The sequence below is a fragment of the Primulina huaijiensis genome, chromosome 14, assembly GCF_012295235.1.
Source record: "Primulina huaijiensis isolate GDHJ02 chromosome 14, ASM1229523v2, whole genome shotgun sequence".
Lineage (NCBI taxonomy): Eukaryota > Viridiplantae > Streptophyta > Magnoliopsida > Lamiales > Gesneriaceae > Primulina > Primulina huaijiensis.
Genome location: NC_133319.1, coordinates 7,944,349 through 7,969,675, shown reverse-complemented (window position 1 = coordinate 7,969,675; position 25,327 = coordinate 7,944,349). Strand labels below are relative to the sequence as shown.

Below are 25,327 nucleotides of genomic sequence, written 5' to 3'. Positions count from 1 at the left end.
CATCCATCGAAAACCGCTTCACGATGGTATCAATGTATGTGGACTGGGTGAGACCAAGAAATCTTATTGATCTATCTCTATAGATCTGTATTCTCAATACAAAAGATGCTTCACCCAAGTCCTGCATCGAGAACTTACTTGCTAACCATATCTTAGTTGATTGCAACATCCCTACATCATTCTCAATGAGTAGAATGTCATCAACATAAAGCACCAAGAATGTCACAACACTTCCACTGACTTTCTTATACACACAAGGTTTCTTAGGATTCTTAGTAAAACCAAACTCTTTGATTGTATTATCGAATCTGAGGTTCCAACTCCTAGATGCCTGCTTTAGACCATAAATAGATCTCTGAAGTTTGCATACCATATGCTCACTTCCGATAGATGTAAACCCTTCAGGTTGAGACATGTAAATTTATTCCTTAATATCCTCATTAAGAAAGACTGTCTTGACATCCATCTGCCATATCTCATAGTCTTACTATTCAGCAACGGCTTGCAATATCTTTATAGACTCTAACATTGCAAATGGAGAAAAGGTTTCCTCAAAGTCAACTCCTTGTCTTTGAGTATATCATTTTGCTACCAATCACGCCTTGAAGGTCAATACCTTCCCATTCGCCCCAAGTTTCCTCTTGTAAATCCATTTACACCCTATGGGAACAGTTACCTCAGGTGGATCCATAAGATTCCACACTTGGTTCGAATGCATGGAATTAATCTCGGATTCCATAGCTTCAAGCCATTTGGATGAAGCGGCATCAGATAACGCTTCCTTGAAGGTCCTTGGATCACATCTATGGTTAGGCTCATCATGGCCCTCTTCAAGAAGCAAACCATACCTCATAGGTGGTCTCGAGACTCTCTCGGATCTTCTAGGAGCTTGTATGTCCTCTCTTGGCTCTTCGGGTGTGGGTTCTATAATTATTGGTATCTCTCGAACCTCTTCGAGTTCTATCATCTCTCTTTTTCTATCCAATAGAAATTCCTTTTCCAAAAATGTAGCATTCCTAGAAACAAACACCCTCTTTTCTTGGGGATGATAGAACTAATATCCAACAGAATTCCTTAGATATCCCACAAAGTAACATAAAATGGATCGACTATCCAATTTATCTTCCACTACCTGCTTCAAATAAGTAGGGCACCCCCATATTCTAAGATAAGAATATTTGGGAGGCTTACCCATCCATATCTCATATGGTGTCTTGTCAACTGCCGTTGAATGGACATTGTTCAACAACAGTGCCGCTGTCTCAAGTTCATATCCCCAAAAAGATGGCGGCAACTCCGTGAACCCCATCATAGACCGAACCATGTCCATCAACGTCCGGTTACGACGCTCCGAAACACCATTCAACTGTGGTGTAGCAGGTGGAGTCCACTGCGAGAGAATCTCATTCTCCCTAAGATACTCTTGGAACTCGGCACTCAAGTACTCACCACCTTGATCCGATCGAAGTGACTTGATGCTTCCTCTCAACTGTTTCTCTACTTCACTTCTGAATTATTTGAACCTTTCAAAGGCTTCAGACTTGTATTTCATCAAATACACATACCCATACCTCGAAAACTTATCGGTAAAGGTGATGAAGTAGGCATGTCCATCTTTAGTTGTGATGCTAAGCGGACCGCACACATCGGTATGGATTAAATCCAATAACCCTTTGGCTTGCTCCACATGGCCCTTAAAGGGAATTTTGGTCATCTTTCCTTTCAGACAGGATTCACAAGTCGTGAGAGAATTAATATCAGACATATCAAACATGCCCACTCCCACTAGCTTGTTCATCCTTCTTAGGGAAATATGTCCTAATCGAGCATGCCATAATTGTGCCGAATTTAGAGTATCTTGTTTTCGCTTGTTTGTTGTTGTTATTGCTTGGACATTGTTTAGTGGAATATCTTTCAATTTTAAGTTATAGAGATCGTTTTCAAGTTCTCCAGTACCGATCAAACATTCATTCTTGTAAATGTTGCAAACACATTTGCTAAATAAATAAGAATATCCATCTTTNAGGAAATGGTATGTTCTACATTGAAGTAAACATTTCAATTAACTCTACTTCTTGGGTATTGGATACCGGTTGTGGCTCACATCTCTGTAATGACTTGCAGGTCATGGGAAAAAGTAGGAGGCTTAGGGAANCTGGTGTGGCTGCCACAGCGGGACTCGGAGTTTGCCTTTTCAAGGGCACGTTCTTCTTGGGACGTTGGAAAGAAGTGTTCTTTCCCTTCCCATGTGGATTAGTCTTCTTACCAGATGAAGAACCCACATAAATAACCTACTTATCTTTCTTGATGGTAGCTTCAAACGTAACAAGCATGTTCACAAACTCCTCAAGGGTAGGCTCGAACTTGTTCATTTTCAAATTCACCACAAAAAGATCAAATGAGCTAGGCAGCGACAAGAGCAACACGTCAGTGGTCAACTCCGAAGGCAACATCAGATCCATGCCAACGAGCTTGTCCACGAGCCCAATCATCTTTAGGCCATGCTCATGGACCGAGGCCCCATCTCGCATGCGTAAGGTGATCAGCTCCTTGACGGTAGCATGCCTAAGAGGCCGTGTTTGCTCACCAAAAAGCTCCTTGATATGCAAATGAATGTCAGCAGCACTCTTTGCATCCTCAAAACGCCTCTGCAGTTCATCATTCATAGAAGCCTGCATATAACACTAAGCTCGCAAGTCATGGTCACACCAATCTTTGTAGGTCTGCAATTTCTCAGGAGTGCATCTAGCGGAGCCTCAACAGGGGGCGACTCAGTAAGTTTATATGCTATCCTTTCCGAACTCAAGACAAATTTTATGTTTCTTAGCAAGTTGAGGTAATTAGGTCCAGTTAATACGTGCTTATCGAGTATTGCAGATAGGGGATTGCGAATCGAAGACATTGTCAAAATTTATACTGAAAAGTAAAACAGATAAATGTTAATGACTATTTTAAAATATTTAGTAAGATATAAAGTATGAACTTTTCCTTTATAAATGTTTACTCTCACTATTTTTACATCTTTCACTACCCTCTAGTGAAAACGGGAAACTCATTTCCTCAGTAGGTACGTAAGGTCCAATTAACGAATTATGATCTCGAATAATATCAGCCAATCATAATTCCTAAAAGGTAGTTTCCAATTGCATCTCCATGCAACCCTTTACGTAAACTTTTGTCTCACCTTTGATTATGACCCAATAATATGACGTCGTTCATCTTTACGTGTCCAGCCTTACCCATCGATGTTGAACCTTAATGGACGGTCGCCATGAATTCCTTCAATAATATGAGCCGAAATCAGGGGAGTTCTACGTAGTTCACATCACCATGTCAATGGATGTCACAGCTTTCCGGTGTCCAGGGCTCCCCAATAATATGAGCCGAGCCCCGAACACGGGTAGCGTTCATCATGCACCCATTGTCGATGGAAGACATGGAAATTATAAATACCTTTATAATTCCTCTTTTTGGACTTGATATTAATTTTGAATCTTATTCAAAATGAGAGTTTTTAATTTTGAAAATTCTCATCCTTAATTTTATTTAAAAGCTCGTCATGTTTGATCGTATGTTTGTCGGATTCATACAACTTTGTTATTATCATAATAATAACGCACATACTCTTTATTTATAACATATCATGCATATATTATAAACAGTAAACTAAACAAGGATGATCAATTGTCCCAACACTAATGGCCCGTGTGAGCTAAACACGGGCCTAGGTCCAATCCTAGGGAAATGCATGGGATGCAAATGCAACTATTACATAAGCATCCAATATTTACATGTCTTCGATCTTCATAATCATCAAGGCCACCATCTTCCAATATTGATAGTCCACTATACTATTATTTACAATTAATATCCATGAAAAATAGGGATACATCTCATGGGGTGGGAACGGGCCATAAACCAAGCCCACTTTATAAATTGATAATTATTACAATCATTCAACACAAAATATCCTAGCATACACCTAGCAAATTGGGCTTGGACATTTGATCATCCTTTATGCATAATATCACATATCATACACTATCAATTAATTATCACAATAATCAATTGATCCAATATTATATATCTTGATCCAATCACTAACCGCCACGATTATAAACTAAATTAACAAAGTACACAAACACCTTTGTCTACTTTCTAATTAATTTATTTATAACCAAATTTTTTGTAAATCACCATTTAATATAAATAATTAAAGTCCAACTTCAATTATTTATTTTATGAGAAAATAGGTACAAATTTTGTAAATTTAAACTTAAGGGCCCAAAAAATCAATTTTTCACCAAAAATATTTTGGCCAATTTAAATTTCACAAATATGTTAGCCATCTAATGGCCCAACAATTTCAAGGCCAATGACACTTTGATATTCCAAAACACTTTTGGAAACCCAAGTCGCCCTCGCACTCACCCTCGCCCTCGCCGGAGCTCCGTCGCCGGATTCCAGGCAACATTCATAATTTTTTTTTTATTTTGAAAGGGTTGTTCGGGCAGCCCCACGGGCAACCCGAGCTGCCCAAAATGGGCAGCAACTTTCTGCCCAAAAATCGGCCAAACTGGCCTTGATTTAGTTGCAACAAATCATCTCATACGGTTAGAAATCGACCTCAATATAATATCATGTATATGCTACACAAAATAGTATCCATAGCTCTTGATACCACTTGAAAGAGGATCGGTTACGGTGCCCAGATGCACAACGGAATTTTCGAAAATCATATTTTCAAGAAGAAAACCGAGCACCTCAAGTAGTTGTGTGTAGCAAATACAATAAACAATATGACATTCATAGGGTGTTTTAGAAAATTACCTATCAATCTCTAGAGATTGATGATGGCTCCAACTAAGATGTAAACACATTAGCTCTTGAATGGGAAGACAAATCTTCAAGCCTCCTTTGAGCACTCCTTGCTCAAAATCAAGCCCACCACCAACAAGCTAAATCCACCTTACACTTGCACTAGAAAAATGTAAGGCATTTTCTTTGAGAAGAGTATGATTTCCTTAACAAATTGAAGAACAAAATTGAAGGGAAAAAGGATCAATATTTCGGCAAAAAGGGGGAGAGAAAAGTGGTTGGAAGACTTTTCTTGGTGCTTGAAAAAGTGATAAAGTGCATGAGCATGCCATGCATTGTTTAATGAAAAAGTTTCCTCCAAAACATCACCTCTCATGCATGCTTTCTACTTGGGCTTGTAACAATTACAAGGCCCATGCACTTTTATTTAAACTGTCTCAAACAAATTTGAGACCAATTAAACGTTACTTGATTTTACTCAAGGCCACTAGTTTAATAATTATTTCTAATTGGGCTCTACAAGGCCCAATATTATTTAATTAATTCAACACTTGAATTAATTTAATTATTTGGACTCTACTAGGTCTACTAGTGTTTAATTAATTCAACATTTGAATTAATTTAATTTAGTCCATAATAATGTTTATGAAAATAAAAATTTTCAAATACATTAATTATTTGGTTAACTTTTAATTTAGGAACACTTTCACAAATCAAAAGTTATATTCCCCTTATAGAAGTCATACTTCTAATTTTTCTTGTGCTTATAAACGCCTTTATAAGTCGTTCAACACATTGAATTATATTTTACTTCTCAACGGGATCTAGAAAGTTAGCACTTGTGTGGCCCTCAATAGTTCATCGATACAACTAGCTGTGGGTTCACATCTCCATGTGATTCGAGACTAAACATGTCCTTATATTAGCATACCCCAATTGCTCTATTCTTACTTATCAACTCTTTGATATTAAGAACGTCAGAAATCAAGTCTGATAGTACCCAACCAATCATGTTAAACGCCTAGCAGCATCGCTTACATGATTCTCTAGGTATCAAATGATAGTGCCTGCAAGAACCATTCAATTATGGTTAGCGTACAGTATGGTCCCTTCATCTCATATATCCCGACCGATTCGACAACTATTGGTATATCGAGAGTTGTCAATGAACCGATACTATGTGTCATGTCGTAGTCGCATCGATGGTGTAATATATGAAACCCCTTTCATAATTACCACCAACACTCTGATCAGAGATTTCATACTACATACACATAGGATATCCATACCCGAAGATAAGCGGTGAATCCCCGACTACAATGCATCGACTCCTATATGTTTCGACAGAACACCCAACCTTGCCACCTAATGACCCCATGAGAGTCGGTAAACAAATCAAAGTGCAACGCTAGCATATAGAGTCTTAATGTTGTCCCAGGTCATAAGGATTAATGATGTACAACCATAAACTAGGACAATTACACTCGATAAGTGAGAACCACTTGGAAAGTACTTCATGGAGGGTTGTTCAGTGCACTCTACCAGGAGCACCTATCTGAATGCTCAGACATCACAATGACCCCTACCAATGAAACATGGTACTCACATCACAGATACTAGTCTCAAACTCGAGCGGCCTATATCCTTCTTAGCGGCGGCTGAATCGACTAGGAACTGTTTAGAATATAAAGTAATCCAAATACGAGTTTCATGATACTCATCATATGAGCATCTCATATTCTTTCTACTATTTGTATATTCAAGGACTTTATCTATGCAACTAGCATGTGTATACAGATAAAGATGTGTCAAAACAATAATTTCAAATATTATTAAAATAAAGATTGTTTATACATAGAGTTTCATTGTGAACACTCGGCCAACTCTTGGCTCGACAGGTACCTACTCTAAAATCTTAGGTAATTATTCTTCCAAATTATTTGGAAAAACTTCTCTTTTTGCTATACAAATTCCAGAACCTGAGTCAATATAAACAGCAAAGTATTCTGCTTTATATTGTCCATATAACATTCCTACTAGAATATAAATCGAGAATGGGCTTGTGGTCATTGGATTTTCCACATCCTGTCGTCTGCCATAAACTCCATTCCATACTCTAGTCGTTTTCAAGGTTTATGTTCCTCGAGAAACTCTAGTCCAAGAACAAATTGATCTGGTTCTTTTCTTGGAATCCTTGTGATCTGAATTTCCAATTCTCCAACCTGGATTATTCCTTGGTAAGTTCCTATCGTAGTTTGTTCTAAATAGTATATTGTATTACAAGGAAATTGATTCCTCTGTTTTGTAATATCAAATACTATTTCTACTTCTTTCCACCCTTCTGGGCATCTAAGTTTTCCTATTGTGGAAAATATTTTTAGCTCCAGTTGGGTTTCTCGAACAGGGTTTTTTTCCCACCTGTAACTCGTAATTCTATCTCCCTAAAAAGATAGTCTTCTTGATTTCAATCTAAGACTTTGATTCCTTTGTAGAATCGTTTGTTTTGTATTTGGATATCTGTTTCCTGTATTAAAAGAAACTCACATCTTTCTGGATAAATTGCCGGAACAACTTTTCCAAATATCTCAAGTATTTCAATAAACTCATTTCTAATAAACAACTCTGAATTATGTGTATTAGATAGATCATATAAAATTTGATAGGTAATAGAATATGGCCTATTACCTTCCTTCATCAGCCTTTTTTTCCTGAAATTTTGGTGTAATGTCAAGGCTCGGCTGAAATCTCGATCCGTCAGGTTGTAGGCTATCCTTGGATAAATAACTCTTACAATATTTCCTGCACAGAGATTTCCTGAGATTGTTCCCAGTACTGAATCTTGAAGGTTCCCTATTCTTTTATCGCATATAGCAATATCAATGGGTGAATCTATTCCTTCTTTTAAAGTAGCTTTTATCATAATTTGGATTGGTCCAATATGAATCTAGGACATAGTCCGTGCTACTTCTATCTTGAGTTTTTGTAATTCCTCCTTAATTTCTTCATAAGGAATTAATTGCATCTCCATCCTATTTCCTATAAGTTCCATTGGGATTGCCATTTTCCTTCTGGAAACTTTATAAATTAGATGATGCTTTCTGTTTCTTAGGCCAAGATTTCCTAAAATCTTTTCTACCTATCCTGCAGAGAATCCCTGATATCTCTGTAGACTAGGATTTTCTTTCATGATTCTTTGAACCATGTTATGAGGTATTGTTGTCAGGCTAAAGAAACCAGCCAAATCCTCATATGTTTCATGTCGAAACACCTCGTCTTCAGTCAGATTCTGATTCTGTTCCATCAGATTCTCCCTGACTTAAGACTTCTTCTTCATATATACTTTCACCTGAGGCAATGTTCTCAAATCGGTATACCTGAATAAGATCTTGTTAATAAACTGCTTCTTCAATATCTGGGGTCGGATCAAAGCGTTTAATACCTCTCTTTTCATTTTCTGGACAGTTGGTCGAGATATGACATCTTGCTCCACATGTCCAGCAATTACAATCCTTGAAACTTTCGTTAGCTCGAGTATGAGCTCTCCTGAAAGTTTTCTTTGTAGGTGTTATTCCTGTGCTTCGAGATTTACTCGATGCTTGGGATGATATCCTACTTCTTGATGGTCCACTTTTTTGTCCAGATTTGTAAGATCTGGCTTTTTGTCTAGACCATACTATTCTTGGTTTCCAAGAACTTTTTCCACCTTTAGCATAAGGATGCGTTCTAAAACTTCTCCTCTTATGCTTCTGTGGTTTACTTTCAATTATTGTTGTAAGATCATTTTCTTTACAACACAAAGGAGTACGTTTGTTAATACCCCTTAAACGTTTGTAATTCTTTTGTAATGCTGCCAAATGACACCATTCTGCCAATTTTCATTTTAGAAAAGAGGCTCTTCGTGCCAATGTATCTGGATTTCAAGGTACATATTCCCTTAGGAGCATTTCTCTCAAGGGACTTGGCATATTGGCGAAGAAAAGCTGCATTGCTATATCTTCTTCGACTCCTGAATTCCATCTATATTTAGTGAATAACATAATATATTCATCCACTAAACATATATCATGTAATTCTAGACTATACAGAGCTTGAGTATATTTCTTTCTCTTTTCTGTATCTTGATTGTTAAAATAGTCTACCCCTATAAATTGAGATTTAAAGAGGGTAGCCATTTTTCCGGCTATCTTGCTAAGAGATTCTCCGGCTAGGACTGATTCTTTGGTTTCCACCGAAGTCATGTCCCAGGCAATTCTCATAAGACTCATTTCCAGAAGTTTAATGAATCATTCTCTGTTGAGATCCAGTGTACCTGCTGCGATTCTCATAGCAGATGTCCAATCATCTATGAGATGTTCTCTGTTTTTGAAATCTAATACATCCAGGTTAAACATAACCCCATAAGGATGTATAGGTTCTAGGACAGATTTCTCATAAGGAGTTTGGTGCAAAGGAATTTGATTCTTTCTTGACCTTGTTCCCGCTGGGTGTGCTTCTCCACCAGTGTAAAAGTCTGTTTGGGGTTCTCTCATATTCTGAGATCCCACACTTTCTCTTAGTGGTTCCTGTGAAGATGACCAGGTTATGGTAGATTGTTCACCTCCAGCCGTATTCATCTTTAGATCTACAACCTTGAGATTTGCAAAAGATTCTGCCAGCTCTTGTAGATCCTCTAGACCAATCCTTTCTAACGCTGTCATCAGATTAATTTCTTTTCTGAAACTGTTTTAATTAGATTGATCATCTTTTCTTCTTCAGTTAAAGGTTTTGGTATGACCTTGGCCTTCCCTCTTTGATATAATAAGGGTTCAATATCAAAGGATGGTGGTAACCTTCCTTCTGAAGTCCGTCTACTAGAACTTGGTTGTTGTTCTAGTTTCTGAATTCTTGTTCGAATATCCTTTAATATTCCAAGAATTTCTTCTTGGTTTTCAAGGATTTTCTCCACATTTTGTGGTACATAAAACAGCATATTGCCGTAATTTTGTACCGTCTTTTAAATTTCTCTAAGATCTCCAGAGAGTTTAGAGGAATCCGGTACTATCTCCATAAACTTATGAGATTGTATCATAAATGTACCTGAGGGTGCTGTGTTGACCCTTGCTGCTCCTTTTATCTAACCAAGGTTAGATGCACTTGTTTATATTCCAAAATATTGGAATAGTTCTTGTAAACTATTGTTCTCGAACTTAAATTCGAATTCATAATTTTTTTGAAATTCTCCTCCTCAAACATTTAATTACATTGTAATAATAAAATTTGTGTTTGAAATAAATTTACCTAAGGCATTGATACCATTTTGTAAAGCGCGAGGATCAATTAAAATCAAATATGGAATAAGGGTATTTATGGTATTTAAAAGAAAATTTTCTCTTAATAAGTATTGGGGACAAATTTAAATTATTTTAGGTACTGAATTATAATTTACCCTAGTTAATTTGCGGTCGGAGTCTTGTCAGTTAAGGTCGAATGCACATTATTATTTTATCGTGATATATATACATATATATATATATATGTATATATATAGGGTGTAGTTAATTTGTAGTTGGGGTCTTATCAGATAAGGTCGAATGCACAATCATATTTAATCTTGAGTCACGTCAATGAATTAAATCTAACTTCAATTATTCTCTACATGAAAATTCAAAACATTTCCGCCTTAAAAAATAAATTACAATCAAAATATTCCTTTCAACACGTTTTAATTCTAGAAAATATCATTAAATATTTTTTCTAGTGGGAATGAGTCAGAGTATAAATTTAAAAATTAATGATATGGATCACACTTTTTATATTATTCATACAAGAAAAGTTATATTTGTGAGATAAAATAATGAATGATGTATGATATAAAAATGATAAATTAATATATAGGTGACACTTCAAGAATAATAAAATTACTAAAAAGAGTGGATCTAGGTTATCGGTCAATTTGGGTGGACAAATGATTCTTCATTCCTTTTGACAAATTAATATTTGGGGTCGTCATCTACATCAAGAGCAAGCTAGAGGTGTGAGGAGAAACTCGGTGAAAATCTTTCGACGCTAAATTCAACGATCGTCTCAAAAAAAAAAATTACTCAGAAAACTAAAAAGCTAATCGATCCGAATCGAAACCGGTTTTTTCTTTTAAAATAATTTTTCTTTTTTTATTTTTTGTTATTTCATTTGTATCCTTTTTTTTTGGGTTAAAGTCCTAAAAAAACACATGTATCGCAATTTTTGCAATTTACAACCGGAGTATCTATACAACTGCACATATATTGTAAATGACAAAAACTTGTGTGAGACGGTCTCATAGGTCATATTTTGTGAAACGGATCTCTTATTTGGGTCATCCATGAAAAAATATTATTTTTTATGTTATGAGTTTTACTGTTTATCGTGAATATCGGTAGGGTTGACCCGTCTCACATATAAAGATTCGTAAGACCGTCTCACAAGACATACTCATTGTATATTAAATACTATAAAAAATCAACTTGGACATTCACTTAATACTAGTTACTATGCACACGCGATGCGTATGTGTACAATCTTTTTTTATTATCGACGGACTAAAGTGAAATTTGAAAAATTATGGAGGGACTAAATTGATATTTGAATTGTTGAAATAAAAATAAAAGTGTGTGTTGATTCAGTTTGGATCGAATGAACACCCCTAATTTTAATATATATATAACGAATTTTGTTTCATCATTTTCTCAACTAACTTACACTAGAAATCAAGTTTTAGTTTATTTGTCCGTTATTTTTTTATTTAGAAAATCATAGTCAAATATTTAAAAATATTTATTTTATAAAAAAAATAATTACTAAGTGAATATAAAAATATTATGACTATGATTCATCAGACGGTTTGATCCGGTTCATACCTGTCGTAAAAAATAATATCATTTTTACCCAAATCAACCATATATTTTTGATATAAAAGTGATACTTATATGTTAAATATATTAGTTTTTGTGATAACAAACAATAATTCATTGCATTTGAATAAACTGCCACAATTTTGTATTTAAAAACTCTACCGTTCTTCTAAAGACAAAGAGCAACATACTATCGATGTTAAAAAGATGAGTAAACGGTCACAAGATAAAGTCTCTATTCTGGTAAAACTAGTCAATCAGTTACACTATATTAATCAGTCACTCGACCAGACTGCTCATAGATATACTAAAGTAACTCTCGACCGGAAAAAAATAAGGATATTGTGAAAGTCAACCAATCAATTGACATCTTAAAGTAGAAATATTGTACATATCCTACCAACTCTCATTTGACATAAAGCATTTCATCAGTCTGTCGTCTAACTGCTTTTGTACAAAGAGGACTTTTAAAAGCAAAAAACATGAAAAAACATTAAAGATAATTTAATGAAAGTTGCAGCACGTAACAGTGATGTGTCCATATTGTCGGATTACAACACAAAGAGCCGTTGAACGGAAAAAAGGAATTTAGTACTATATATAGAGAATGTAAGCAAGAATTTCATGCTATACATACATATATAATTGAAGCGACAAATTTAAAAAGAAGGCTTGCATACTTAAAAACTTCTGAGCACAATTATCATATATATCATACACTGCTCACCAGCTCCTTCTTCAAGATATTATCATATCTACAAGGATCACTCAGAGTTTGAAAACAACTACTCAACCGTTTTCTACCAGAGACATTTCAAGGAGTTGCAAACATTTTGAATCTTAGAATTCATTCTTTATTATATATGTGATGTTTTGGTTGTTTGACTGAAGTCTCAATAATTGTAAAAGTTACTAGGAATTTCAACTTTAAGTAGTGAATAAGATCTAATATTGAAGCGGGTTAACACAAAGAATTTGCAAAATCAAAGTTTTCTAGTAACTTATTTCTTAAGTGGAAGAAAAGGAGACGTAAAAAGATCTAAAATATTTTAGATAAAATATACTTTTTATGATTCAGATTAGGTCATAGATACATCTTACGAAGTTGACTCGTGAGAGAGTTTCAAATGAATCATTGTCAAATATTGCACACTAGCAGTTGACGTACACACGTCACGTTTGTAACGAATAAATTTTAATATTACAATATTTAACGAATGATAAATAGCTTAAAACTATTTGGTATCATAAACACAAAAATGAACAAAATATCTAGATTTAAAAATAACTAAAATGAAAATAATTTGTCTGATATATTTTTTAAAAAATAGAATCAAAACCCAAATATGGAAAGAGATGTAAATCATGTTTCTTGAAAAGATAAAATGTAGAAGCCCGTATTTCGTACTTGAAAATTTGCGAAAAAATTTAAAATTTTCTCTTTAATTAAATAAAAAGCCTCATTCATAAAATAAACTGGTAAAAATGGTTCAACGTTTAAAGTAGCAGCGGAAGTAAATATTTGTTTTAAAGTAAAAACTAAAATAATTTCGACAAAATAAAAACTGAGTTCGGAATAAAAATAGTAAGTGCTGAAAATGAGGTCCTCGGGTTCCTACTACTGCCGACCCACGATGGCTTACTGGTCCCCGCCCTCGGTCCCGACCTCATCAGTACCTACAATAATCAAGTCTAGTAAGTCTAAAGACTCAGCATGCATATATCGTAAATAACAAGTACATATATCATAAAATTTCATACCATGTAAAGATATCATGTCGTAAAATGTAAAGTGGAAATATCGTGTCATAAAGCGTATCATGAAAATCGTGTCATGAATAATTATAAATACGTGCATAACTGAACTGAAAATCGTAAGTGAAATGTTTGCTCCGTAGAGCCCTGTCATGAAATAGCATGTAATAATTTTCTGTTGAGATTATGATATACGCAAGTGGCCCATGAACTGAACTGAATTACCTGATCAGACTAAACCACAGTATACTGGGAGGTAGAGATTATCACAGCCCTTGGACTGGATATCCGTACCAATAAAGGAACATGAACCGGTTAGTGACCACCGGGTGAGGTAATAATCCCATGATAAGCTGCAATCCCATGATAGTGAGGTGGCCACAAGCAATATCGCATAAATCTCAAAAATGAATATTTTATATTTTTATGCACATAATATAATTAAATATCCTGTTTTATTTTACCGAATGGGTTGGATCGTTCTTAGGCTCGCTGCATCCTAATCCTAACATGAGAACAAGCAAATAAACTTAACTTGACCAAAACCTCGTAATTGAACCCAAAAACGAGACAATTACGCCCAGAACTTAGTATTCAATCATGGCTTCGTACCAACCCGAACCAACATCAAACCATCATTTAGCCATTATTAAAATACTCTTAAAATACTGAAAAACATGACCATAGGGCTGTAATACACGAAAATTATGCATGGAGGCTAAAATCATGAAACGCTCTTTCGAGAGTCACTTTGGCACATTGCACCGTAAATTCTCGTACAACCTCTAAACTTAACCAAATCACAAACAGCCAAAAAAATGACCTTCCTAACTCAATAAGGTACTGTCCAGTCCAAGGCCATAGGTTAAAAGCCAACCAAGAACTCGAAACACACCTCTGAACCGAAGGCAAAGTTGCTGTAAAATTCCAGCGGCAGCAACTGTGCTTGCTTCGCTTCGATTACAAGGCTAATGGTCATTGGGGCTTGAACCACCAACCAGAGCCTCTTCCCAACATCCTTAGGTATGGTTTGAACCATGGCTAAGGGCCCTAGGCCAACCATAATCCAAACAACCACCTACGACAATCCGAAGTTCCACCCGAGAACACCATGCTGTACCGTGGAGGGAGTTGCTTCATTTTGTTGTCATATATCATTCCAGTGGCCATTTGATTGACCATGGCATGATCTAGACATCATGAGGTATTGTGTGAACCATGGCTAAGGGTTAGAAGCCAACCAAGATCCACCCAAAACACAAATTTCAAAACTCACACACCCAAAACCAAAAAAGAAGGAAACCGAGGGACTTGTCTTGTTTGTTTAAACTTTCAATGGGATCATGAACCAAGCCATGAAAGGTCATCTTGTCATGTCCTAGACATGCTAAGGAAGGGTCCTAACCATGGTTACAGGCCCAAAAGCCAACCAAGATTCGAACCTCCTTGAGCATTCAAAAACCAGAATTTCGAGACTCAACTTGCAACTATGGTGGAGTTGCTGTCAAGTCTTGAATCCAGCGAGTAGGGGCTTGAGCTAATGGAACAAAATGACTCCAATACACTCTAGTACATGCCTAGGTGCAGCCTTGAATACCTGGAACAGAGCCAACCCCCGAAATCACAAAAATCATACCAAACGTGAAGCACAAGTGGGAGTAAAAATTCTGCATAGATTTTTTTGAAAAGTTGCTGCCATAATTTCGAATATGCTTCATGATTCATGAACAAAATATGGTTTAAAAACATGTATAGGACTTGATTGAAGAGAAAAGAATAATATGTACATGCCTTGGATTTGGTTGAAACGAAAACAAATCGATACGACGAATACGACACGGAGGAGACGGAGTTCCTTTTCTTTTCTACTTTTCTCTCTTCTTTTCTTGCTAGCCTCTCACGATTTTTTTCTCTGAATTTCACTCTCAATTTTCAAAAATGAGGAGAGGGAAATGGCTGGGAGGTGAATGAGGAAGTCTACTAATTGAATGGGAATTGATTGGCAACTTTAAAACCTTTCTATCCTAGTTGCTTATGAGATATGGAATTATGTGTGATATTATTTGATTGAGGGAGATTTTAGGGGGATAATTGGGGGTGAGTGGCCGATTCTTGCTTATCAAGAATAAGGGAGAAAATTGCTTAATGGTTAATTATTGATGATTTAAAATGAGGGGATTAACCATGCAATGAAAGGATTAAGGAAAGATATCAATAGAGAATTACTAAAATTTATCAAATCCTCCAAGTGTGGTGGCCGATTTTATCTTTCAAAATTGGGTAGGAAATTGCTTAATTATTTAATTATTGAAGATTTAGATTGAAGGGATTAATCATACCAAGAGAGGATTAAGGAATGATATCAATGAAAATGAGTTGTCAAACTTTTAAATCATTTGAAGTGGGGTGGCCGAAATCTATTATTAAAATGAGGTAAAATATTGCCTAAATCTTGTATTTTTAATATTTAAAATTTTATCTACTCATTAGGTATTTTAGTGAATTAAATAAATTGCTCTAGGATGGTAATTATCTTGCATGCCTGGTTAATTCTTTTAAATTAAATTACTAACATGTTAAGTTATAATTTATTAAATAAAATAAGCCTAGGTTAACTTATCTCAATTGGTCACATATTTTATTTTAGACTTTTAATTAAATTATTGGACATAAAAGAATTTATTTACTACTTATCTCTAATTAATTAATTAAATTCTTAAACTTTCTTTTACATTAAAATAAATTATTCTTTGACTAAAATTAAATTTAAGAATATTTTCTTATCATTAAATTTTATCTTAAAACTCCAACTCCAGTCCGGCCTCACTTATTTAACTGAAAAGATAAAACTAAACTTATGCGATTTAAAATAAATAATCATGACTATCAAATTTAAAAATGCTTTAAATAATAAAGAAATCATTTTTAATTTAAAATACTAGAAATTATGCATTGCTTATACGTTGTCTTATTTAACAGGTTCTACATAAAAAAGAGCATAGTTTTTTAATGAGGGCTGTTTCATACGGGATCTACAAAAACTCTGGTCAATGATCCCAGCTTCATGTGTTGTTCTTGAACCCTAATTATCTTCTTGTGAACTGGTGATGAAGTTTCTCATTTATCATTCCAATCATTTAGGATGCTTTAAACTTGCACTACAAGAAATATTAATATTTACGGCACAGCATTAACAGCGCACATTAAAAGCACGCTGTTAATGTTTCTATTCGCGGCGTGCCAGTACGTGCGTGCTGTTAATAGTATTAGAAATCACACAAACAATAGCGTGCAATAAAAGCACGCTGTTAATGTTATTATTTGCGGCGTGCCCATGTATGCGCGCTGTTAATATTATTAGAACTCACTCAATTGCAGCGTGCTGTGCCAGCTATTAATAGTAGCGAAATAAAATTGCGCCAATTTCCCAAATTTCTCACATCTCCGCGCCTTCCTCTGTTTTCTTCGTACACACACGCCCTTCTCTATTTCCCAAATTTCTTTCACACCTCCACGCCTTTATCTCCGAATCGCTTGATCGTCTCTTCTCACTTCAATCGATCTCTCTCGCTTCACTCAATCTCTCTCGCTTCACTCAATCGATCTTCTCGCTTCACTTAATCGCTCGGTGGATTCTCGCTTCACGCAAGTATGGTTTCTTTTCTCAACAACTCAATCGAGAAACTTTGTGGATGCATACATATTTTTAGGTTTTTATGTTTTCACTTCTTAATGTTCTTTGAAATCGGTTTGAACAAGTTTATTTTGTTCTTAAAAAAAATATCTTATGTTTTCTCTGTAATTAGCATCTCTACGAGGAATAGAATTTCCACAAGTCCCAAACCACTTCACTCGAGAGTGGATTCAGTCAAAAAAATATACGTATGATTGGGGAAATCATGTTCAACATTAGTTTCTCATCTTCAAAAATCAAAATTAGGCATAAAGACCTTCATTAGAAGGGAGAATGGTCGTCATTTTGAACACAGATTTTCAGGGGTAGTAACCAGTAAATGTGAAGCCTCTTCTGTCAATTTTTTTTATGCATTACATTGAGTGAAACCCAAGTGATAAGCAAAGGATGAAAATTCACTGCAATTTTGCTGTGTCACTACAATTCTCCTTTTATTGTTACTGGACCAGCAAGCTTTTCTTTTGTTTGAATAATGGGTGATGATCTTGATTGTATTATTTTCATATATTTGCAGGGAAACTATTTAAGTGGATTGATTCCCTCTGAGTTGGGAAACTTTTTGCCTCCCCATCCGTAGCTACCACAGTACTCGGGACTTTGTCAAACCGATCAGAAGTCATCTCTCCCACCCCCGAGACAGTAGATCAAAAGGTATTTCTGTGATTCTTGTCTGTGATTCTTGAATCTTTAGTTTTAATATCTTGTTATAGAAGATTCCATGGTTTTCAAAATTCTTGGTAGGAGAGAATTTTTTCTATCATGAAGATAACTTGGATCATGTTATTAGCATTTTTTATTAAACAATTATAGAGAAATGTGCAAAAAATTCGGTAAAAACATGTCCATTTTAGACGTGTTAAAAATCTATTCAACGAGTTCAAAAGCAATATCGATAATTGATAATCGATAACCGAGTACAGTTTATATATTTATGATTCCTTAATATTCTTGAATTTTCTGGCAATGAAAAATACACATCACTTCATATGGTTTTGTAATAGTTTAGGAGAAATATGTTCATTTCATTAGTTTAATTTAAATGTTTAATCATTTTAATGTAATTAGATGAGCAGTGGTAGGGTCAACTAAATGTCATACTTCCATGGACCTTTTTTCTAATAAAAACAAGACATCTGATGATTCACGGAATATTATCAATACATAACACTGGATTAATTATTTAATGATTAAAACTATGGATTTGTTATTTCCTTGTCTAAAAATAATTTATGTGCTGATATAATTATTAATTATTGAAGGGAGTGACATAATCCGTAGATGGAAATTAATTAAAATCGAGATTTAAATTATTGAAGGGTTGCTAGGTTTGTCAACTATGCTTAAAATAAATTTCTTAAACAACAATAATATTTTATACTTTTCATTAATTTTTCTGCTGATAGTAAAACTATGTAATGAATGGTGAAGTCATATGTTTGTATCTTAGGGCTTGGTGATTTACGAAATGGATAAGGAATGGATTCATCTGCCTTCAAGGCTTGTACCTGAGTATGAAGAAGGGGTACAAAAATTTATCGCACAAGCTAGGAACTATGCCAAAACACGTGAAGTTATCTTATGTCCTTGCAAGCGTTGTAAAAATAAGAAGTATATGAAATTTGACCAAGTGTACGATCACTTAATCATTAAGGGATTTGATCCTTCTTACACTATTTGGGTCTTCCATGGTGAAAGTTATAACTCACAATCTCAAGGCGAATGTAGCTCAGGAATTCGTAAAGAAGATGAAAGTAGAGAGGCATATCACTTATATAATGATGTCTTTGTACCTGAAGAAGAGGTTGGACACAATATGTCTCAAGAAAAAGATTATGAGTTTGCTAATTTATTAGAAGATGCAGAAACTCCTCTCTTCCCTGGTTGTACAGCTTATACAAAGTTGTCAGCAGTTGTTACGTTATATAATTACAAGTCTACTAATGGTCACACTAACAATAGTTTCAATGAACTACTGAAGATCTTGGTTGACATGCTTCCAGAAAAAAATACACTTCCAGAAACTGTTTACTCGATGAGAAAATTGTTAAAACCATTTGACTTAGGATATGAGAAGATTCATGCTTGCCCAAATGATTGTTGTCTGTTTAGAAAGGATCTTAAAGACCTTGATTGTTGTCCAAAGTGTGGTTTTTCAAGATGGAAGGTAGACAAAGTCACCACCAAAGTTCGTAAAGGAGTTCCTGAAAAGGTGCTACGGTATTTTCCTGTGATACCAAGATTGAAAAGGATGTTTAAATCAAAAGAAAAGGCCGAAGAGATGATTTGGCACTCCAACCACAAAAGTCAAGATAATATGATGCGTCATCCAGTTGATTCAGTAGCTTGGGATACAATAAATCATAAGTGGCCAAATTTTGCGTCAGATCCTAGAAATCTCCGCCTTGGTCTTGCAACAGATGGATTCAACCCTTTTGGTGATCTTAGTTCCAGATATAGTTGTTGGCCCGTTATTTTGGTCAATTATAACCTTCCACCATTGATGTGCATGACAAAGGAAAATCTTATGCTGACTTTACTGATTCCAGGTCCGAAGCAACCGGGAAATGATATAGATGTATACTTGGAACCCCTTGTGGAGGATTTGAAGGAGTTGTGGGACACAGGTGTGGAGGCGTATGATGCATTTAACAAGTCAATGTTCAATCTGAAGGTCATTTTGATGTGGACAATCAATGATTTTCCAGCTTATGGAAACTTAGCTGGATGTGCCACAAAAGGGAAACTCGGTTGCCCAATATGTGGTGAAGATGTATGTTCAATGTGGCTTAAGTATAGTAGAAAGTTTGCATACTTAGGTCACAGGAGATTTCTTTCCCCTAATCATCCATTTCGTGAGAAAAAGAAGTGGTTTAATGGGAAAAAAGAGAGGGGAAAAAAAACGAGACCTTTGAATGGGTTAGAAATTCTCAATGCAACGAAAGATATTGAAAATGACTGGGGTAAAAAGAAAAAGAGTGACACTGTCAATACTTCAAGTAAAAAAAGGAAGAAGCAGGATAATTCAAAAGAGTTACGAAAACCAGTTCAAATGTGGAAGAAAAAGTCAATCTTTTTCGATTTGCCATATTGGAGTGTAAGTTATTTGCACTTTATTAATTATTTTTTATATAAATTAGTTTTTTTTAATCCTAAATTGTTAGAAATATTCTGAACTAACACTATGAAACGTGTTGATGGTTATTTTTAGGGGCTCCTACTACGTCATAACATAGATGTGATGCATGTTGAAAAGAATGTCTGCGAGAATATCATAGCCACACTGTTAAACCAGAAGAAAAAATCCAAAGATGGTGTGAATGCTCGCAAAGATTTGATGCATTTAAAAATTAGAGAAGAATTACATCCTCAAGAAAAAGGAGAAAATAAATATCACTTGCCTGCTGCGCCTTACACATTGTCTAAAAAGGAAATGGATATATTTTGCCCTAGGTTGAAGAAAATAAAGTTACCCGATGGCTATAACTCAAATATTGGTAACTGTGTTTCTTTAGCAGAGCGTAAACTTATTGGGCTGAAATCTCATGACTGTCATGTTCTAATGCAACAATTGCTAACGGTAGCATTGAGAAATCTTCTACCGAAAGGTCCGCGTAATGCTATATATCTGTTGGGTGCATTTTACAATGAATTATGTCAAAGAATGCTAGATAGGAACCGTTTAGAACACTAAAAATTCAGCTAATTCATCCCAAGATTTGCATGATCAAGAACCGATTGATGACAACAAACCTGATAAGAAAAAAGGTCGTGGAGCATCAAAGTTGAAAATGATTAGTGGTCAAGATAAGCGCAAAGAGGTGAAGCGTAATGAGTTCGGACAGCCGATTGGAGATAATTCAGTTACATACGCTTCTTTTCTAGGTTGCATGATAAAGGAATTTGTGCCATATTCATTGGATAGATGGAATGACATAGATGAAGAAGTGAAAGATAGGATGTGGAGTTGTCTTCAGGTAATATCTTCGGTCACTTCATTTTCATTTCAATTTTTATTATAAGTTGTAGAAATATTTTCGTGTTTCTATGTACAGATGAATTATAAAGATGAGGATTGGGAAAAAAAATCAATTTTTCAAAAGTTAGCTAAATTGTGGCGCGATAGAAAATCCTATCTTCAAATACTTGTACGAGAAGCTAATACAAGTCGAGTTGCTTCACGAAATCTCAGTCTTTTGAAGCCCGAATTTATGGACCAAAATCAGTGGGACTTGTTTGTAAAGAGGACACTATCACCTACCTTTCAAGTAAGTATTAATTCACTTTTCTTATAGGTATGAAACAATATTCGATTGTGGTAATCCTCTTCCATGCAAGAATACCTACCTTTCAAGTAAGTAGTAATTCACTTTTCTTATAGGTGTCAAATTATAGTTATTAGTATATCATGATCTAGAAATTGAAGACTGAAATCGCATATGTTTGTTTTTTATTAGGTTGTTGATGTTGAGTGTTGGTCTGTGATGTTTGTGTCTTGTTCCTAAATACTTCTCCCAACTGTCTTTCTCAATTGTCAGCACTGTCACCAATTCCCACGTCGGTTCCTTAACTGCTCGCCTACTTTTCCCAACTGTCTTTCTCAATTTTTTCTAGTTCAATAATATAGTAAACTTTTGATTACTTTGTTTCAAAACATAAATTGTTTGGAAAAAGTAAATGAACAATTGATTCCAAATATTTTATTATCCAATTATCACAAATGAGCAACGAACAAGACTCGTGAGTCTACTTGATTTTTTTGGGAAAATTCGTTTATTTAAGTCTTCAAATTTTGTGTTTTTCATTTTCTGTAAATTCTTGTTTTTCACTATAAATGAAAAATTGAAATAATTTCTATTTGACTTGTTTATTCCTCAGAGACGATAGATGTTTAAATTCTTTAATTATGAATTTTCTATTTCTAAAAATATTTTTTCACTTTTTTTTTTGTTTGCAGTAGCTAGCTAGCTAGCTAGAGTATATGATTTTGTGACCAATATTAAAATTTGGATTTAACCATGCATTCATGGATTGTTTCCCTAGCTTTCACAAATTTTCAATCGGGTCTCTGTGTTTATTTGTTCTTTCTTCTTTTTGCCCTAGGCCAATACTATTACCATGCATTGGGATGTATTATTGGACATTGCAGCCATTTATACGGCAATTTTACAGTGCTTTCTATTGCGTCATCTTTGTATTTATTTGTTCTTTCTTCTTCTTTGCCCTAGCTCAATATCTATATTTAATATCTACATTTGTAATGATTCCACCATTACAGGTTAGCAATTTATCATGATTGTTACTCTAGCTCGGGGTTACATTGCTTCTTTTTGTTGCAATTCACTTGATAATATTTGTAATTAATATCTTGGTTATGTTATATCTCAGGAAAAGAGTGCAAAATTTAGAGCAATGAGGGAAAAACAAGACCACATTCACACAATGAGCCGGAGAGGTTATGCTCGTTTGACTCACATTATGGTAAATATTAATTTTTTTATATTTTCTAATTTAGTAATAAATAATGGTATATATATACATCTTTTGAATTTATATATTTCTATATTTAAGGAGAAGACAACTGAAGGAGATACAAGAATTACGAGATCACAAGTTTGGATTGAAGGGCACAAGAAAAAAAATGGAGAATCTATTACTCAAGCTGTTGGAGAGAAAATGGTAATAGAATTATATCTATTTTATTTGCATCAGATCCTAAGAAAATGGTAATAGAATTATGTCTTTTTATCTTTGTTATTTGCAGAAACAAATACAAGAATGTCCACCTGAATCTCAAAACACAATTAACATTGCTGATGATGCAATTAGCCTTGTGTTTGGCAAGGAAAATCGGGGTAGAGTGCGAGGGATGGGCTTTGGAGTTACACCATCAAAAGTTGGAGCTTATGTACATCAAAATGGCACTGTTAAACAACTTCAAGATATGGTGCATAACCTTCAACAAGAAATGCAAGAAATGAAGTCCATGTTTTTACAAAGTATGAGACAACAAAATCAACAAGAACAGGTTAGTAATTAAATAACATACAAAATCAGTTTGATATATTGTACACTTAAATGCTTTTGGATTATCATGAAGGCATGCTTGACAGAATTTGTTTGTAAACTTAGGTTCCTAGTGGTGGCATTGGTAGCGGTATTGGGAATGAAGTTGGCAGCAACAGTGATATCAATATTGGTGCAAAGAAAAGTTGTGATTTTGATAATGTTAAAAAACATCTTGCTACAGCTCAGGTAACTATCTTAAAATTATGTGTTTCTAAACTACAAGATTTTTACAAAATAGAAATTGTAAAATTAAAAAAATTTGTATTGTTTATTTGCAGTCAAATTTGAAGAATGTGAGTTGTGGAGATATATGTGCTAATAGTAAATGTAAGTTGCTTCATTGGTCTGTTGATGGATTAGTTGTTGCAGAAGGTCGAATTTCATCTACAGATCTAAACACAAAAGTGCATCATGTTGTTCTTGGTAGATCTTGTTGGAAAGTTTGGGTTGATAAGGTTTTGGTAGAGAAGGTGGATCTAATTCGACCAAATGATGAAATGCAGTTTCTCGATGACGCAATAGGAAGCACGGTCGCATGGTTATCTAAATTTGTAGTATTGTGTGATTGATATAGATTCTACATATTTTCTTGGATTGAAAATTTAAATATTGGTATGTTCTAGCTATTTTGTGACAGATTTTGTATCTTGAAACTTTCTGTTTTGGTAAATATGATGAAAAAGAATTACTTTTAATAATTTTGTGTGTGGATTATACTTATTATACAAAATTGAATTCTCGTTTCTGTGAAAAATTGGGTTTTTCCGCGTTCCAAGCGCCGTGGCGCTGATCCAGAAGAAATTGAATTTTTTTTCAGGCTTTCTTTCAACAGCGTGCAAACATACGCCGTTGATGTTCTTATCCACGACGTGCAATGCACGCTGTTGATGCTTGTATCAACGACGTATAATCCGAGCTATAAATACAATTATTCGCAGCGTGCAATGCGTGCTGTTGATTTTAGTATCGACGGCGTATAATGCGAGCTGTAGATATAATTATTCGCGGCGTGCGGTGCGTGCTGTCGATTCTCGTATCCACGACGCGCAATGCGCGCTGTCGATTCTTGTATCCGCGACGTGTGCTGCACGCTGTCAATACCATTATTCGCAGCCAGCATAGTACGCTGTTAATACCTATGACTTTCAACAGCATTTAGCTTTGCAGCATATGATGCAATGCGCGCTGCAGAAAGCCCATTTGCGCGCTGCGAATATTCATTTTTGTTGTAGTGTTAGATGGATTGCGCTTTGGGGGACCTGTTTTTGCTCTACAACAATCTTATGCAAAAAAAAAATCTGACTCAAAAACAGCATAACCAAAATATCTATTTACCAACTCTTCCATATTATTAAGTATATGCAGCCAAAAAAAAAAAAAAAATCACGCCATAAAAACATATATATAGTCTTATCTCATGAGAAATAAACTCACAATTCCAGTACCAAAATTTGATTTCTTAATTATCCAATTAGGAAAGAGACATACATCTATATCTTGTTGATCCTGCACTTTGGTACATACTTTTCTCCTTCATCATCATAATCAAATTCCAAAGGGTCGTCTTATGTTACTCTCTTCAGTATTTTAAACAAAAGGAAAAAGACAAAAACCTTATCACTTCTCCAATTGTATTAATAAATAAAATCAGATATTAAGCTATACTTTTCATGTTGTTTGTATAATATTTCGCTTTGCGTACGTGTCAAGTGAAATAGCGATGAGACTTTCTTTATTTGTGTGGCATAAAATTTGTTTTATTTATTTTTAATAATTTTATCATTGTCAAGTGGACATTGTTAGATAATATGCTAATAACAAACGAACTCGTAAAGATAAAGCAATAAATGAAACAAGTGTTATGTTTACAGTATGACTATCATGTACAAGAAAGCAAAACCAAACTGAGGCATGTAGCGTGTACAATTTCTTTAAAACAGATTCGTCCCCTCTTGTATGTGCTTCGAGGATCGTCTTGGAAGTCTGTTTCCCAGGATACAACGGAACAACCAGCAGTGACTTAGCACGAGGCAGTACTACGGCGAATTGAAAACATGCATTTACTTTATCATCGAGATTTAACGGAGGTCATATGGAAAGATAACAATATGAAATGCAAGAGAGT

At 34.9% G+C, this 25,327-nt stretch overlaps 1 protein-coding gene across 5 annotated transcripts; it reads left to right on the top strand.

Annotated features, from left to right (window-relative positions):
* Nucleotides 1-21,274: 21,274 nt before the first annotated feature.
* Nucleotides 21,275-23,853, top strand: LOC140957838 (uncharacterized). 5 transcript variants are annotated; one of them, XM_073415233.1, is made up of 6 exons: nucleotides 21,275-21,401; nucleotides 22,522-22,614; nucleotides 22,708-22,812; nucleotides 22,898-23,161; nucleotides 23,266-23,388; nucleotides 23,481-23,852. In XM_073415233.1, exons 1-6 carry the CDS (start codon nucleotides 21,345-21,347, stop codon nucleotides 23,769-23,771), a joined length of 933 nt encoding a protein of 310 aa, XP_073271334.1. In that variant the 5' UTR covers nucleotides 21,275-21,344; the 3' UTR covers nucleotides 23,772-23,852. The 5 variants fall into 5 exon arrangements, with proteins under 5 accessions (XP_073271334.1, XP_073271333.1, XP_073271336.1 ...); XM_073415232.1 differs by having other exon boundaries at nucleotides 22,705-22,812; nucleotides 23,481-23,851; XM_073415234.1 differs by having other exon boundaries at nucleotides 21,279-21,428; nucleotides 22,705-22,812; nucleotides 23,481-23,851.
* Nucleotides 23,854-25,327: the final 1,474 nt, after the last annotated feature.